This window comes from Aegilops tauschii, chromosome 2, assembly GCF_002575655.3.
Source record: "Aegilops tauschii subsp. strangulata cultivar AL8/78 chromosome 2, Aet v6.0, whole genome shotgun sequence".
NCBI lineage: Eukaryota > Viridiplantae > Streptophyta > Magnoliopsida > Poales > Poaceae > Aegilops > Aegilops tauschii.
This window is the reverse complement of record NC_053036.3, coordinates 185948257-185964531: the sequence shown is the minus strand read 5'-3', so window position 1 is coordinate 185964531 and position 16275 is coordinate 185948257. Positions and strand designations below refer to the sequence as shown.

At 60.2% G+C, this 16275-nt stretch overlaps 1 protein-coding gene across 1 annotated transcript; it reads right to left on the bottom strand.

Moving 5' to 3' along the window:
- Positions 1–9370: 9370 nt before the first annotated feature.
- LOC109763204 (uncharacterized) lies at positions 9371–11317 on the bottom strand. Its single transcript, XM_045233057.1, has 4 exons — positions 10768–11317; positions 10200–10620; positions 9975–10151; positions 9371–9881 (listed from the first exon to the last, which is right to left on the bottom strand). The coding sequence occupies exons 1-4, from the start codon at positions 11315–11317 to the stop codon at positions 9371–9373; spliced, it is 1659 nt and encodes a 552-aa protein (XP_045088992.1).
- Positions 11318–16275: the final 4958 nt, after the last annotated feature.

Genomic DNA, 16275 nt, shown 5'->3' with positions numbered 1-16275 from the left:
AACTAAACATATATAGAGCAGACAGTATAGCAAGTTGCATATATAAAATAGAGCCTAACATATCTAGGGCAAACACTAGAACAAGGAACAGTAGCAAGGGCCTCTAATAGAAAGAGGAAGAACACGTACGGGACAGCAGCAGCAGAAGCGCGACTTGGGGTCGGTGTCCTCGCCAGCCATGTCGTCGAGGAGGTTGTCGACGTCGGGGAAGAAGTCGTCGTCGGGGAAGTAGTCGGAGTCCGGGGCGTCCGTGACGAAAAAGTCAGTAGTCGCGCGAAGCGCTCCCCAAAAACCTTATCACCCTTCTCCCGTACAGGACTCAAAGAGGTGCGATTTTGAAGGCCTACTGTCCCGACCTGCGGTGCACGCCGCAAGCCGGGATGGGGAAGAACATAGCAGCAGCGCAGTGCTCAGGAACTTGTGGCGAGAGGAAGAAGAAGTTCTGGTGCGTCTCTCTGGGAGGAGCGGCCTCCCTTTTATAGGTGCAAGAGAAGGAGGCGAGAGGCTGCGCCGGGAGCTGAAGGGAATGAGGGAGACGAAACGAACAGGCAGCAGGCGAAGAGGTGCACCGTTCGTATTCAATCTTCACTACAGCAAAAACGTTTCAGCTTCCGCGTGACCTTTCGTATACCCGTTGTGCATGGCAAAAATTTAGACATCGGCTCAGCTCATTCCCACAACCCACGACGCGTCGTGCCGAGGCGGGCGGCGGAGGAGGAGCGCGCGTGGATGTCCCTCTTGTTCTCATCCTCATACATGTGGGGAAAGAGTCTTCCTTATAAAGAGGTCCAACTCCCTCTAAACTAGCAATGTGGGACTAAATTTTAGTTCCACCTCTTGCCTTGCACGAATGGGCTGCGTGGGCCTTTACGATTTATTAGGAATTTCTGAAATTGCTATTGGGCTTGGCCCAAAATAGACAATATTCTAGCAATCCCCCACCAGATCCCAGAGGCACACAAAATTTGCCTTTGGTTCCAAAACACTGTTTTATATATCGGTACTGCAGTGAAGACTGTTAAGTTGAACTTCCACCTAGAACTCTATGCTACACTAGTAAGCAACTTGAATCGTGGACTGGGCCTTGAACTGCAAGTTTTCTGCGAATCTAGCTTCACATAAAGCCTTGACCGATACGTGGCTACCGTGGGTCTTCCCCGCGGGTGGAGCTTATGCGTCATACTCCGAGACCTTTCATGAGTTTACTAGAGAGAACCCTACTCTCATAGATTGTGACATTTAATAATCAGACTCATATAGGTGCGTTCTTCAAAAGATGTTCTACAGGACGACATCTCTGCTTCAATGAGCCACTTAGAGCACATTAAGATATACATCAACCTGCCATGCAGATTAGGAGAGTATTGCATCTTCATGGAGTGGTATTGTTAATAGTAAGGATACTCTCCTCTCAGTTGATCAACAGCTTGTCTTCCACGTCTAATTCACGGGATCTCCGATCACATAGACTAGGTTACCACTGTGAACTACTCATATTGTGGGTCTCATACCCATCTCCCTCGATGCATCATCTATCATATTACGTGATAGACCCTTAGTAAAAGGATCTGCCAGAGTTTTAGGCGTTTGGATATAATCCAATGCAATAACTCCGGAGTTTTTCATTTTCCTGACAGACTTTAACCTTCTCTGAACGTGCCTTGACGACTTCATGTTATCCTTTGAGCTACTCACTTTCGTGATCACTGTTTGATTGTCGCAGTTCATAAGGATACCCGGTATAGGTTTCTCAACAACTGGCAAGTCATTCAAGAGCCAATGAAGCCAATCTGCTTCGACTGTAGCTGTATCTAGTGTTGTGAGTTCTGCTTCCATTGTTGACCTCGTTAATATGGTCTGCTTGCAAGACTTCCAAGAAACAGCGCCACCTCCATGAGTGAATACATATCCGCTCGTGGCCTTTATCTCATCAGCATCTGAGATCCAGTTTGAGTCACTATACCCTTCCAGTACCTTTGGGTACACAGTGTAGTGAATTCCATAATTTGAAGTACCTTTCAAATAACGCAAAACTCTCTCTAGAACTTTCCAATGCACATCTCCTGGTTTTAAGACAAACCGACTCAGTTTGCTAATAGCAAAAGAGATGTCAGGTCTTGTAGCACTGGCTAAGTACATAAGCGAGACAATAATCTGAGAATATTTCAATTGATCTCTAGCAATTCTTCGATTCTTTCGAAGCAACACACTCGCATCATATGGTGTTGGAGAGGGCTTGCAGTCACTATAGCCAAAGCGACTCAAGATCTTTTCCACATAGTGAGATTGAAGCAATGTAATCCCACCATCATCGTCTCTCAATAACTTGATGTTCAAAATGACATTAGCCACTCCTAAATCCTTCATCTCAAAACAACGAGATAGGAAATCCTTGACCTCCTTAATAACATTTAGATTTGTTCTGAAAATCAGAATGTCGTCAACATACAAGCAAAGGATAACTCCCTCGCCCCCACCATGGCGATAGTACACACATTTATCAGCTTCATTTACAACAAAGCCTGCAGTTGTTAAAATTCTTTCAAACTTCTCATGCCACTGCTTGGGTGCTTGCTTAAGTCCATACAAAGACTTCAACAACTTGCACACTTTTCCTTCCTGACCATCTACTACAAACCCATCTGGTTGTTCCATGTAAATTTCCTCATCCAACTCTCCATTTAGGATAGCAGTCTTCACATTCATTTGATGAACGAGAAGACCATGTGAGGCCGCTAGAGAAAGTAGTACTCGAATAGTGGTCAGTCGAGCCACAGGTGAGTAAGTATCAAAGAAGTCTTCACCTTCCTTTTGGGTATAACCCTTGGCCACGAGACGTGTCATGGTGGGCGCGCGGCAGATGCCAAGGGATGGCTGAAGATAGGAGGAGGCTCGAGGGCACTGGTGATCTTCAAAGGCGAGGTCGGCATGAGCGAGCACGGGATGCAAGACATACCCAGGTTCGGGGCTCTCCGGAGAGATAACACCCCTAGTCCTGCCGAGTGTAGTTGACGTATATCAGTACAGAGTTGCTCCTAGAGCTGTATGGGGGAAGAAGGAAGGCGAGCCAAAGCTTAGGCTGCTCCCTCTCCTTGGGTGTTGCTTGCTACGTGTGTATGGGTGAGTGATCGCCTGTGCGAGTGAGAGAGTTTTCTGTATGCGTGAGGGCTCCCGGGGGGTTTTATAGGTCAACCCCCCAGGGGTACAATGGTAATGTTACAAGGCCGTGGGGCCGGGTTCTCATTGTCCGAGAAGCCGGCGTTGGGACCCGCTGGGGGTCAGGGCTCGCCGGGTTCTCCGGGCATGGGGCCCGCCGGGTACGGGGGTACGGTTGGCCGTCTTGTCGATCGTCAGGGAGTGGCCGGGTTGAGTCGGCTACAATGGCGCTCCATTAGGTCGCCGCTTGCTGGCGTCATGGATGACGATGGTTGCACTGTGGCCACGCCAGCCCTGGTCAGGGGGGCACTGTTGCCACACCCCGGCTGACTAGAGGCATGGGCGGGGCACTGTTGTCTTCATCATCGGTAGGTGGAGACTCGTCCCATCGTACGGCCGGGATGGGACAGGAGCTGACCCGTGGCCGGGTTGGAGAACACGCCAAGGGTGGAGCTGGCCTGTTGGGGAAGTCTTGGTGCTCCGGATTCGGCCGTCTTGAACTGGTTGTTGGGGCCGAGTTGAGGAGTCCGGCCGGGTCAAGGATTATGCCGGGTCTAGGGGCTTGGCCGGGTCGAGTGACCCGGCCGAGCGTGAGTCAGCTTGAGGGGCGATGCCAGCCCCGTCGTTTTTGAAAAGGATCCGGGTTCCGTTGCCTGCCCGGGTTTCATCCCCCCGACAGTAGTCCCCGAAGCTGTGAAGGTCCGCCGTCTTCGGATGGGAGGGCCTTCGCAGTTTCCCCCTTTGAAGGAGGCGAATTTTGTGACCGCCGGGTCCGGCAACACCCACTGTGTGCCGGCTTCCGGAAGCCGGATCGCGGCATCCTGGCAGCGGCGGGAAACCGAGGAGTCCACCGAATCTATGAGGCAATCTTTGGGCTTCGTGCGGGCGCCACGTGCTGCCTGGGAGCCGAAGGGGCCTGACAGGCCACGCGCGCGATGGGACGGGGCGATGCGCTGGGGCCCGCGGCCGCACGCCCTCGGCCCATGCGCGCGGATTTATTGCGGCGTCCGCAAGTCGGTTGCCATTCTCGAGGCAGTTATTGCGCGCGTACGTGCGCAGTTATTGCGGGGAAGTGGGAGAGGCGGGCGCAAACGATCCCACTCCCCCACGTTTCAAACCACGGCTTATAAATTGGGGCGAGGAGGGGGCGGCAGAAATCATTCTTGCTCGCGCCCCCTGCCTTCGTCTTCCCTCATCTGCTTCTTGCGACCGCCGCACACGCGACGCCTGTTGCTTTGAGCAGAGCTTTGTAGCCACCTTCTTCTTTCTTCTCTCGTATCTTTGTCGATGGCGCTGCCGTCGGGCTCGTGGATGGGCTCGACCGTCACCCTCGATGATGTCGCCTATCTTCGCACCACCAGGTGCCTGCCGAGGGAGACGGAGGTCGCCGTGTCCCTGTCGCGGGGAGAGCGGGAGCCGCGGCCCGAGAGCACGGAGCGCATGGTCTTCTTCCCGCACTTCAAGCGCGGGTTCGGGCTTCCCGCGAGTGGCTTCTTCCGCGACTTCCTGGAGTTCTTCGGGCTCCAGCCCCATCATCTTGGCGCCGGCGCCATCGTGCAGTTGTCGGGCTTCGTCACCCGCTGCGAGGGGTACCTGGGGGTCGAGCCTTCGATCGACCTCTGGGTACGCTTCTTCTCCTTGAAGCAGCAGGGGCCGAGGTCCGCAGAGATGTCCGAGTGTGGGGCCGCCATCATCTCCAAGCGGTCGGGCGCTGACTGCCCGAAGATGCCGCTGGAGGATTCTGCCAAGAAGTGGAAAAATTCATTCTTCTACGTCCGCAACCTCGGCGCGGACCGCATCAACTTGCCGCCCTTCGTCAACTCGCCGCCGAGGGGGAAATAGAACTGGGCGTACTACCCCAAGCACCCGTCGCAGGAGGTGCTCAACCTGTGCGAGCGGGTGTCGGTGATGAAGGAGCGGGAGGAGCTCACCGGCACCGACCTCATCACCGCCTTCATCGTTCGACGGGTGCTGCCGCTGCAGCAGCGCAACCACCTCATCGGTCAGATGACCAGCCTTCAGGACCCCAACTGCATGGCGAACTTGCGGCTGGGGGCGGACTAGGTCGCGCGCCGGGTTAACGACATCGCGGGATGACTGGCAGTTCGGGAAACCCCCGTACAGCCGCGTGAACCCGGCACCGACGGTGAGTCCTTGGTCTCCATATTTTGCTGCTGCTCATCTTCTTATTCACCCTGACGCGATGCAGGAGGTGCTCCTGAACGCCATTGGGCATCCTTACGACCGGGCGCGGACGCAGGTGGTGTGCGTCGCCTCGGAGGACCCCGAGGCCCACGGCGGAGGGGAGGGGGCGGGCGCAGGGCGCCGAGCCGGTAAGTCTTGCGTTCACTTCTTGAGTCGCCGGCCACGGGACGGTCTTGAGAGGCTGACGCGAGTTACCGTCGCAGTGGCGCCAGGTGGAGGAGGCGGCGACGCAGCCAGAGCCGGGTCGTCTCGAGGGGCGCCGGCAGCGAGCCGTCCGCACGGGAAGGACAACGTCACGCCGTGGGCCCCGGCCGTGAAGCGCGCGGCGGACCCGACGGGGGCGCAAAGCCGTCCGCCAAGAGGAGGCGCAGTGCTCCGCGGGAGAGGGTGGCAAGGCCCGTCATTCCGGTGGTGCCGGGGTTAGCTTCTTTTTTGCTTGAACCGAGTGGCCGAGCGGCTCTGCTTGGCTTGTATTTAGTTTGCCTTGGGTTTCAGGTCACCGATCTCGCTGGTGCTGGTGGCGGCAGACGCGGCATGCAGCGACGGTGCTGCGTTCCAGAAGAGCCGATCCGACACCGTCGGCCGGGACGAGGAGGAGGAGGAGGAGCGGGCGGATCTGGATCTTGGCCTGGACCCGGCCGACACTGAAGGCCTGGCCTGGCGGGACCGAAACCGGGCCGAGGCGGAGCTGGAGGCGGCGTCGACCCAGGCCTGGGTTAGCGCCGCGGCGGCGTGGGCGCGAGCCGGTGAGGAGCCGGCGTGGCCGGAGATGCCGGCGGGGACGATGGCGGTGGCGGTGGTCTTCGTGCCGTCGTCGGAGGGGGAGCATGGCCAAGGCGGTCATGCGGATGTGATGGACCTCGACCGGGAGGTCATGGTCGTTGGGGACGACATCCCGCCGCGGACCGATGTGGTCGAGCGGGCGGGGGCCGACGGAGGCGGCGGCGACGCCGTCTTGGAGGAGGCGCCGCGGATGGCACCGGAGGGAACGCCCCAGGTGCTAACGGGCGAAGCGCCGTTGGTGGTGGAGCCGCAGGCCGCTCCGGTCGTGATGGTGCCGGCGGGGGCGCTAGAGAGGGCGCCGACCGCAGGGGGCGAGGCCAGCGGGGAGCACGCCCTGGTGCTCAGGTCGGGGGGTCGTCGGGCCACCGGGACGCAGCCGACGCGAAGCGGGACCGGCGAGGTCTTCTTCGGACCTCCGACCAAGGAGGAGGCGGCGATGGCCGCCGTGACTCGACGCCTGCGAGGGCGGACGGACCGGATCCAGGCCTTTGCCCATGCCGAGGTGGAGGCGACGCAGGAGCTGGAGCGCGCCGTGTTTGTAAGTTTTCCTTGCTTTTCTTCTTCGTGGGGGTGCGCCAGCGAACCCACTGGGTGTAGCCCCCGAGATTCGGGCCAACTGCATAGCAGTTGGGTCGAATCTTAAACTGATGTCTTGTATTGATTGTTGCCTTCTGCAGCAACTGGACTCCTACCGAGTCAGCGTCTTCAACCGGCTCCTGGAGGCGCACCGGCGGCTCAAGGAGCAGCTTGCCGCCAAGGAGGAGGAGCTCCGCGCTGCGGCAGGTATTTTCTTGTGTGTTTTCTTTTAGTGGGGGCGCGCTAGCGCACCCACTGGGTGTAGTCCCCCGAGATTTAGGCCAACTGCATAGCAGTTTGGTCGAATCTTAAAATAGTACTTTGTTTCTGAACCTTTCTTCTTCAGCCGAGGTGCTGTCCTAGAGGACCCGGCTGATTCGGGTCGGCTCCCACTAAGACCGGCTTGTTGCCGACGCCAGCCGGCTTGGGGCCGAGGCGGCGAAGGCGAGGGTGGAGGCAACGGGAGCCCGGCGGGCACTAGACGAAGCCAGCCGGCTGCAGGAGCAACTGGCGGGCGACAAGAGTCATCTTGAGGCCGAGGTGGAGCGCCTTAGGGCGGAAGCCGCCAAGGTTGTAGAGGCGCAGCGGGCCCTTGCCGAGGTCGACCAGCAACGCGGCAAGATGGCCGACGATAAGGGCGAGCTCCAGGCCGAGGTGGAGCGCCTGAAGGGGCTGGTGGCCGCGGCGGAGGAGACCCGGCAGGGGGGAACCCGTCGCCGCGAGGAGGCCGAGAGGACGACCGAGGTCAAGGACGCCGAGCTGAAGGCGGCCCTTGCCAAGGTCGCTGACCTGGAGAAGGCGCTGCAAGAGCGCGACCGCACCCTTGCCCTGGAGCGGCGTGGTACGTTGCTCGAAGCGCAGCACCTGGAAGAGTCCTTCTCCAGTAAGTGCTTTCCTTGGGTTTTGCCGGGCTGGGACCCCGGCTTTTTGTCCTTTGTGAATTTTCTTATGACTTGCTTTTCTTCTTGACAGGGGCCTTCCCGAAGACGCGCCAGCTGGCGGAGGAGTCGGTCCGCTTTCAGCGCGACCCACAGGGGATCGTCGGCTCCGGGACTGATCCGCGGGTGGCCTGGACCTTCCCGAAGATTGTGGTTGCCGCCGAGGCCCGTCTGCGAGTCTTGAGCGAGCAGATGGGGCAGCTTTCTGAGGCCGGCGTGGCGATGATGGCGGCCCTCTGGCCGGGTTCCGTCGCGCCAAACAGCTTCACGCGGCTGGCGCAGTGGTTGGAGGCGGGGCCGGATCGGCTCCATTACTAACGCGTTTCCGCCGCCCGCGCCGGTGCCGAGATGGCGCTCCGGTTTGCCATGTCTTGGCATCTGGACTTGTCGCTGGACGCGTTGATGGGCCAGCGAGCCGGCTCGGAGAGCCAGTTGCAGGCGGAGGCCGGCCGGATCGCCGCTCGGGCCAGCTACATCGCCGGGTTCACCTTCCATGCCGAGTTTTGGCCGCAGCGGGCGGAAGATGGCAGAGTTGTGCCTGCCGACAACTACGGCCTGCTTCTGGACGACCCGGAGGACAGCTCCGAGGATACGGACGTCTACCGCGACGTGGGCGCCGAGGAGGGAGACACTGGCACCTCGGCAAACCCGGAGGCCACCGGGGGAAATGCCTGAAGCTGCCTTTTTTTTAACTTAGTAAAAAAATCTGTTAGGTAGCAGGTCCACCCACCCACTGGGGGTATCCGGGTGTAATGAATTCTGGCCTTGGGGCTGTTTTAAATTTGAACTGGTGAAGTATAAATTTCGTGAATGTTTGCGCTCTTGCTTTTTGTCTTTCGAGCTGTTTTCTTGCGACTTTCCTCTCTCGGGCTTCCCTCCCGCGAGTCTGACGGCCGAGGCTCCGGTCCGTGACAAGGAGTTCGTCCTTTGAGAGGAGCGCGCAATACTTGAGCTATCGAAACATTGAGCGCAAGCGAAACACCCACTGGGCCGGCTGGCAGGAATCCGGTCGAAACCGGTTGGTGAGCAGCCGGTCGTGCGGCAGTGTTACAAGTGACGAGGCCGGGTCGATCAACCCGGCGGTATGCATGAACCTCGCGGGTGCCTGTGCCTTTGCTTTCCGTCCGTCGAGCCGTCTTCTTGTGGTTTCCCCCCTTGGGCTCCCCCCTGTGAGTCTGACGGCCAAGGCTCCGGTCCGTGACAAGGGGTATGGCCTTTGAGAGAAGTGCGCAGTACTTGGGCGCTCGAAATGTTGAGCGCGAGCGAAACACCCACTGGGCCGGCTGCCGGCAATCCGGCGAAGCCAGTTTGGCGAGCAGCCGGTCGTGCAGCAGCTAAGGTGGCGTGGCCGGGTTGGGTAACCCGGCAGCCCTTGACTTAGTGTTTTTGGCGAGCTGGTGCTCTGGCCTTGCGCGCTTGCCAGCCGACAGTCGAAGCCGGTTCTGTGGCTTAGGGCGAAGTGGAAGGCCGCGGCGATCCCAGTGCGTCAGGAACTGCTAAGGAAAGGCGGCGGGTAGTGGCCAAGCCGGCCAGCCCCCGAGCCCCCGGGTCGAGCGAGTCAGACCGGTGGCCGGGTTTGACGCAGAGATAGATAATGCGTGAATGCGAGAGACGGAAAAAGCTTGGTCGAAAAGGGCAGCCCCCGAGCGTCGTTCGGGGACCCCATAGTTTTCATGCGATTACCAAAGGCAGCGATACATACTTGTACATGACTAACTGTAAAATGGGCGGAGGAGCTCTGCGTTCCACGGCCGGATTGTCTCTTCGCCGGTGGTGTCTCTCTTGCGTTTGTTTGACTTGCGGGCGTCGATGAGGTAGTAGGCGTTGCGATCACACAGAGTCTTGCTGACGATGAAGGGGCCCTCCCATGGGGAGGACAGCTTGTGTTGGCCGGTCTGCTCTTGGACGAGTCGGAGGACGAGGTCTCCTTCCAGAAAAGCGAGAGGCTTGATCTTCTTGCTGTGGTAGTGCCTCAGGCCTTGCTGGTAGATGATTGAGCGGCTGAGCGCTAGGAGACGTGCTTCTTCGAGCAGGTCGACACTGTCTTCGCGGGCTTCTTTGGCCTCGGCTTCAGTGTACATCGTGACGCGTGGTGAGTCGAACTCGACGTCGGTCGGGATGACGGCTTCTGCTCCGTTGACGAGGAAGAATGGGGTGAACCCGGACGACCGGTTCGATGTTGTTCGGAGACTCCAGAGGACGACCGGCAACTCGTCAAGCCAGCTGCCGGGCAAACAGATGAGCGGCTCGACGAGTCACGGCTTGATGCCGGATAGGATGAGACCGTTGGCCCGCTCGACCTGGCCGTTGGACTACGAATGTGCAACGGAAGCCAGGTCGAGGCAGATGCCGGAGATGGAGCAGTACTGCGCGAGCGCGCCCTTGACGAAGTTGGTGACGTTGTCCGTGATGATGTTGTTTGGCATGCCATAGCGCACCGCGATGTCCTTGACGAACCGGACGGTCGTTGGCCCGTCCAGCTTCTTGATTGGCCTTTCTTCGATCCATTTGGTGAACTTGTCCACCGCCACCAGCAGATACGTCATGCCGCCTCGAGCGGTCTTGAAGGGCCCCACCATGTCGATTCCCCAGACCACGAAGGGCCAGGCGATCGGGATGGTCCAGAGTGCCGACGCCGGCTGGTGGCCGCGCTTGCCGAAGCGCTGGCATCCCTCGCACTTGAGGATGAGAGACTCTACGTCGTCGAGGGCCGTGGGCCTGTAGAAACCATGGCGGAAAGCCTTGGCCACCAGGGACCGCAAGGCGGCGTGGTGCCCGCACTCGCCCTGGTGTATGTAGAGGAGGATCTCAATGCCCTTGTCTTGCTCGATGCCGCGCTGGAATACGCCGGTGGAGCTACGCTTGACGAGCTCGTTGTTGATGATGCTGTAGGCGGACGCTCGGCGCTGCACCTGCCGAGCTTCAGTCTCGTCCATGGGGAGGACCCCGTTCTCCAGGAACTCTGAGATGGGCAGAGCCCATGATGGTGCCGTCACCACGGTGAAGACGGCCACCATGGCGGGTTCTGGGGCGGCAGCCCCCGAGCCGGGTTCAGCAGCCCCCGGGTCGGTTTTGGCAGTCCCCGGGCCGGGTTCGACAATCCCCGGGCCGGGTTGAGGCGCGGCCGGGTTGGGTGGAGCAGTCCCCGGGCCGGGTTGAGGCGCGGTCGGGTCGGGCGGAGCAGTCCCCGGGCCAGGTTGAGGCGCGGCCGGGTCGGGTGGGACGTGGATGGACTCGGAGTCCGGAGACGGCTTGACGGACGGCTTGTGCAGGTGCTCGAGGGAGACACCGGACGGGATGGACTGCCAGGACGAGGCAATCTTGGCGAGCGCGTCGGCCGCCTCATTTTCTGCGCTCAGGACGTGGAGGAACTCGCAGCCTGCGAAGAATCCGGACAGCTTCTGGACGAGGAAGTGGTAGCTCGCCATGTTGGAGTCGTGGGCGTCCCACTCGCCGGAGCACTGCTGCACCACCAGGTCCGAGTCGCCATAGCACAGGATGTGCTGGATGCCGAATTCCGTGGCAAGCCAGAGGCCGTGCACAAGGGCTTCGTACTTGGCGACGTTGGTGGAGGTGGCGAAGTGGATCTGCAGTGCGTACTTGAGTCGGTCGCCCTTCGGAGAAGACAGCACAATTCCGGCCCCTAGGCCGAGACGCATCTTCGAGCCGTCAAAGTGCATGCGTGAGTGCGTCCAGTCCGGCGGTGGCGACAGGTACTGGGTCTCGGTCAGTCGACGAGGAAGTCGGCCAGAGCTTGGGACTTGATCGTAGTGCGGGGCTCATAGAGGATGGTGTGGCCGGCTAGCTCGAGCGCCCACTTGGCGACCCGGCCAGAGGCATCCCGGCACCCGATGATTTCGCCGAGAGGGGCCGTGCTGACCACGGTAACAACGTGCTCTTAGAAGTACTGCTTCAGTTTCTTGTTGGTGAAGTACACGCCGTAACACATCTTCTGGTAGTGCGGGTAGTTCTGCTTCGAGGCGAAGAGCACCTCACTCAGGTAGTAGACGGGACGCTGGACGGCTTGGACCTTGCCCTTCTCTGGTCGCTCAACCACCATCACTGTGCTAACCGACCGCGAGGTCGCGGCGATATAGAGCAACAGCGGCTCCTTCTCGGCCGGTGCGGCCAGGACTGGTGCGGTGGAGAGCATGCGCTTGAGATCCCGGAAAGCCTCGTCCGCCTGGTTGTTCCATTCGAATGGCGTCGTCTTCTTCATCAGCTGATACAGGGGCAAGACCCTCTCGCCCAGCCGGCTGAGAAACTGGCTGACGGAGGCCAAGCAGTCGGTGAACTTTTGGACATCGCGCAGCCGAGCCGGCTTGTGCATGCGCTCGATGGCCTTGATTTTCTTCAGGTTTTCCTCAATGCCGTGCTCCGAGACGAGGAAGCCGAGTAGCTTTCCGGCCGGGACACCGAAAACGCACTTCTCCGGGTTGAGCTTGACCTTGTACTCGCGCAGGTTGGCGAAGGTTTCCTTCAGGTCGTCGAGGAGCGTGAGGTGCTGCTTGGTCTTCACCACGATGTCGTCCACATAGACGTGGATATTGTGGCCGAGTTACGGCAGCAAGCATTTCTGCATGCAGCGCTGGAAGGTGGCGCCGGCGTTCTTCAAGCCGAACGACGTGGTGATGTAGCAATACGCCCCAAAGGGCGTGATGAAGGATGTCTTCAGGGCGTCGGCCGGGTCGATGATAGCCGGAGTAAGCATCCAAGAAGGACAGGAGCTCACACCCGGCAGTGGATTCGATGACTTGGTCGATCCGCGGGAGGGCGAACGGGTCTTTGGGGCAGGCCTTGTTCAGGCTGGTGTAGTCGATACACATGCGCCTGGTCTTGTTCTTCTTCAGGACGAGGACTGGGTTGGCCAGCCACTCAGGGTGAAACACTTCCATGATGAAGCCGGCCGCCAAGAGCTTGGCGACCTCTTCACCAATGGTTCTTCTCTTCTCTTCGGAAAAACATCGCAGGGGTTGACGGATAGGCTTGGCGTCCTTGCGGACGTAGATTTTGTGCTTGGCGTACTTCCTCGGGATACCCGACATGTCCTTTGGGGTCCATGCAAAAATATCCCGATTCTCACAGAGGAAGTCGACGAGCTCGCCTTCCTATTTGCTGTTGAGGCGGGTGCCCATGACAACGTACTTGCTGCAGCTGGGGTCTTCTGGGTTCAACTTCACTTTCTTGGTCTCCTTGGAGGGCTTGAACGAGGCCTCGTCGGCCGGCTCCTCGGCCGGGATCGGCGCGGCCGACGCCTCTTGGGCCAAGGCGACGATTCGGTCGAGTTGGCGCTGCTCCTCGGCTACGACCAGCGACTCGGCCAGTTTGGCGCCATCTCGGGCGCACTCCAGGGACTTGCGGTAGTTGCCGGTGATGGTGATGAGGCCCTTCAGACCCGGCAGCTTCATCTTCAGGTAGGCGTAGTGGGGGACCGTCATGAACTTGGTGAGCGCGGGCCGGCCCAACAGCGCGTGGTACGCGCTGGACAGGTCCACCACCTCGAACCAGATCGGACCGCGTCGGAAGTGGTTGCTGTCGCCGAACAGGACGTCAAGCCGGATCCGGCCGATCGGGGAACAGGAGAGGCCGGTAACGATGTCGTGGAAGATCGTACGGGTTGGCTCCAGGTCTTTGGCCTCGAGGCCGAGCTTGGTCATGGTGTCACGATAGAGGATGTTGATGCTGCTGCCGCCGTCGATGAGAACCCGGGAGAACTTGCACGTGCGCCGAGGTGCGACGATGGTTGGGTTGAGGACGAGGGCGTAACCACCCGGGTTTGGCATGACGACCGGGTGGTCCTCCCGAGTCCAGGTGACCAGGTGCTTCGACCAGTGCATGTACTTCGGCTTGGCCGGGACGACGGTGTTCACCTCCTGCCGAAGGAGGTGCTCGCTGCGCTTGTTGTCGCCGAGGCTGGTGAAGACGACGTAGGTCGCATTCTGGGTCGGGTAGGCGTCGTCGCGCATCGCGCCGCCAGCTGGTGGCGGCGATGGAGGTGGAGGCGGCTGTCCCGCTCCTGGAGCCGGGACCGGAGGAGGCGGGATGTCGCCCCTCATGAGGCGCTTGGTGATGGCGCACTGCCGAAGCGTGTGCGTCGAAGGCCTTGCGCCGATGTGGTGCTTGCAGGGAGCGTCGAGCATCTCCTCGAAACTCATGGTGGGCTGCCACGTCGTCTTGCCGGTCTACCAGCGCTTGGCAGCCGGATCGGTCGTGGGCGCCTGCTCGGCGGCCGCGACGAGCCGGTTGTCGTAGTGCTGGGCCGGCTGATCGGCCTTGCGCTTGTTGTTCTACTGATTGTGCTGCTACCGGCTGCCTTCGCCGGCCGGCTTCAGGGGGAGAACCGGCTTTGCTTTGCCGGCTTCGTCCAGCGCCTCCTGGATCTTCATGGCGGAGTCGGGTTGGCGTACTTGTCCGCCGTCACCATGAGCACGGCCATGGTGGCCGGCTCGGAGCGTAAGAGCTTGTGCTTGAGGAGAGTGCCATCCCGGCACCCGTTGACGAAGTATTGGATCGCTTGGACTTCGTGGACGCCCTCGCAGCTGTTCCGGAGCTCGGTCCAGCGTGCGAGGTACTCGCGGCCGATCTCCGTCGGCCCCTGCACACACATGGCGAGCTGACTGGGGCGGCCGGGTCGCTTTTAAGTGTCGGTGAAATTGCGCACGCAGGCCTGCTCGAAGTCGGCCCACGCGTTGATGCTGCCTGCCGGCAGACTGTTCAACTAGGTGCAGGCCGACCCCTAGAGCATGAGAGGCGCGTAGCGCACGGCGAGGCGGTGGTTACCGCCGGCGATGCCGATGGCGGTGGTGTAGTCGGTGAGCCAGTCCTTCGGCTTCACGGTGCCGTTGTACTTGGGGTGTCGCGGGGGAGCGTGAACCCTTTAGTAAAGGGCTCACCCCGGATGCGCGGCCCGAAGCACGCCGGTCCGATGGGGCCGGTCTCCTCCAGCTCCTGGGAGAGGGCGAGTCGGTCGAGGCGGTGGCGGGCGACGGTGTCGTCGATGGTGCGCGGGCCCAGCTGGTCGGTGACCGCACTGCGGGGGGCTGGGTCGGCTTCAGTAAGACGTCGGCCGGGTTGAAGCAGAGGGTCGAGTCGGCGTCAGACCTCCGTGACCGGCTCGTCGCCCAAGCCGCCGGCGGTCGTCGGGGTTGGGTTGCGCCGGGTCCGGGTGCGGCCGGAGTGCGCCTCGCCAGGTGGTGAAGATGCCGTGTGCAGGATGTCGCCGGGTCCTGCGACGCGGGCGGAGCCAGATCCAGCCGGCTTGGCGAGTTGGTTGACGCGGTCCTGCTGCGCGTTGGCCGCAGCCAGGAGGTCATTCACCCTCTTGAGGCGATCCTGCAGCTCTTCGCCTGTGAGCTGGTCCAGGCCGACCGCGGCCGCCCGGGCAGCGCGCATGTTCTTCACGGGAATCTCATAGACGGGAGGGATGGCGCCGAAAGCGCGCCCGATCGCGCCGCCCCAGGCCCGCATGTCGGCGACACGGCTCGGCTCGGGCGCGTCCGGCGTGAAGCCGTAGGCGGCGTTTCGCTCCAGCAGAGCGGAGTCGAGGCAGCGCTACGTCGCAGCGAGCATCTCGGTGAGGTCCAGTGGGCGCTGGCGGTCCTCGTCAAGGCGAGTCCGGGCCTCGGCGACGTCGGAGGCGTCGATGTCGGTGCCGATGTGGACGCGAAGGCTCTGCATCGTGGCGCAGTGGGTTGGGCGGGCAGGCCCGCCCCGCTGCGGCCCTGGCTTCGGCGGCCTTCCGCGCCGCGCTGGACGAGGAAGCGGCGCCGGTGTCGGTGATGAAGACGTCCACGCAGAGGTCCATTTCCCCGGTGAGAGCGCCGCCGCCAAGGGAAAGGGGGAGTGGGAAAAGTCAAGTACCTCACTGGGTACTCGTCGGTCGTAGGCGCGTCGGAGATGCGCAGCGCGGTGAAGGAGGCGGCGAGTGCGTCGATGACATCGTCCGCCAGCGTGACGGGCTCGTCGGAGTCGGAGAGGAGCCCCGTCTAAAGCATGCTCCTGGCAAGGACCTCGATGTAACACCCACGATGCGGCTATATCTCCCACGTGTCGAGGCACGACTTAGAGGCATAACCGCATTGTAGGTTTTGTCGCAAGAAGGGTCATCTTCACACAATCCCATGTAATGAACAAGAATGGGATAAAGAGAGTTGGCTTACAATCGCCACTTCACACAATACTTAAATAAATCATACATCAATCAGAGTACACACATAGACCGACTACGGTCAAAGCCAAAAGAAAAGAAGATAACCCAACTGCTAGATCCCCGATCGTCCCAACTGGGCTCCACTACTGATCATCAGGAAAAGAAACATAGTAACGACCACGTTCCTCGTCGAACTCCCACTTGAGCTCGGTTGCGTCCTCTGCACTGGTATCATCGGCACCTGCAACTGTTTGGAAGTATCTGTGAGCCACAAGGACTCAGCAATCTCACACCCGCGAGATCAAGACTATTTAAGCTTATGGGTAGGAAAAGGTAGTGAGGTGGAGCTGCAGCAAGCACTAAGCATATATGGTGGCTAACATACGCAAATAAGAGCGAGAAGAGGAGCAACGGAACGGACGTCAACTAGTAATGATCAAGAAGTGATCCTGAACTCCTACTTACGTC

What these genes read in the sequence shown, in the direction of transcription:
- LOC109763204 (XM_045233057.1), bottom strand. Translation starts at nt 11,317, where the DNA reads ATGCGTCTCGGCCTAGGGGCCGGAATTGTGCTGTCTTCTCCGAAGGGC. An exon ending in CCCGGCCGCGCCTCAACCCG is followed by an intron (nt 10,621 to 10,767) that starts GCCCGGGGATTG and finishes TGCCCATCTCAG; the next exon opens with AGTTCCTGGAGAACGGGGTC. An exon ending in CTGGCTTCCGTTGCACATTC is followed by an intron (nt 9,882 to 9,974) that starts GTAGTCCAACGG and finishes TTTGCCCGGCAG; the next exon opens with CTGGCTTGACGAGTTGCCGG.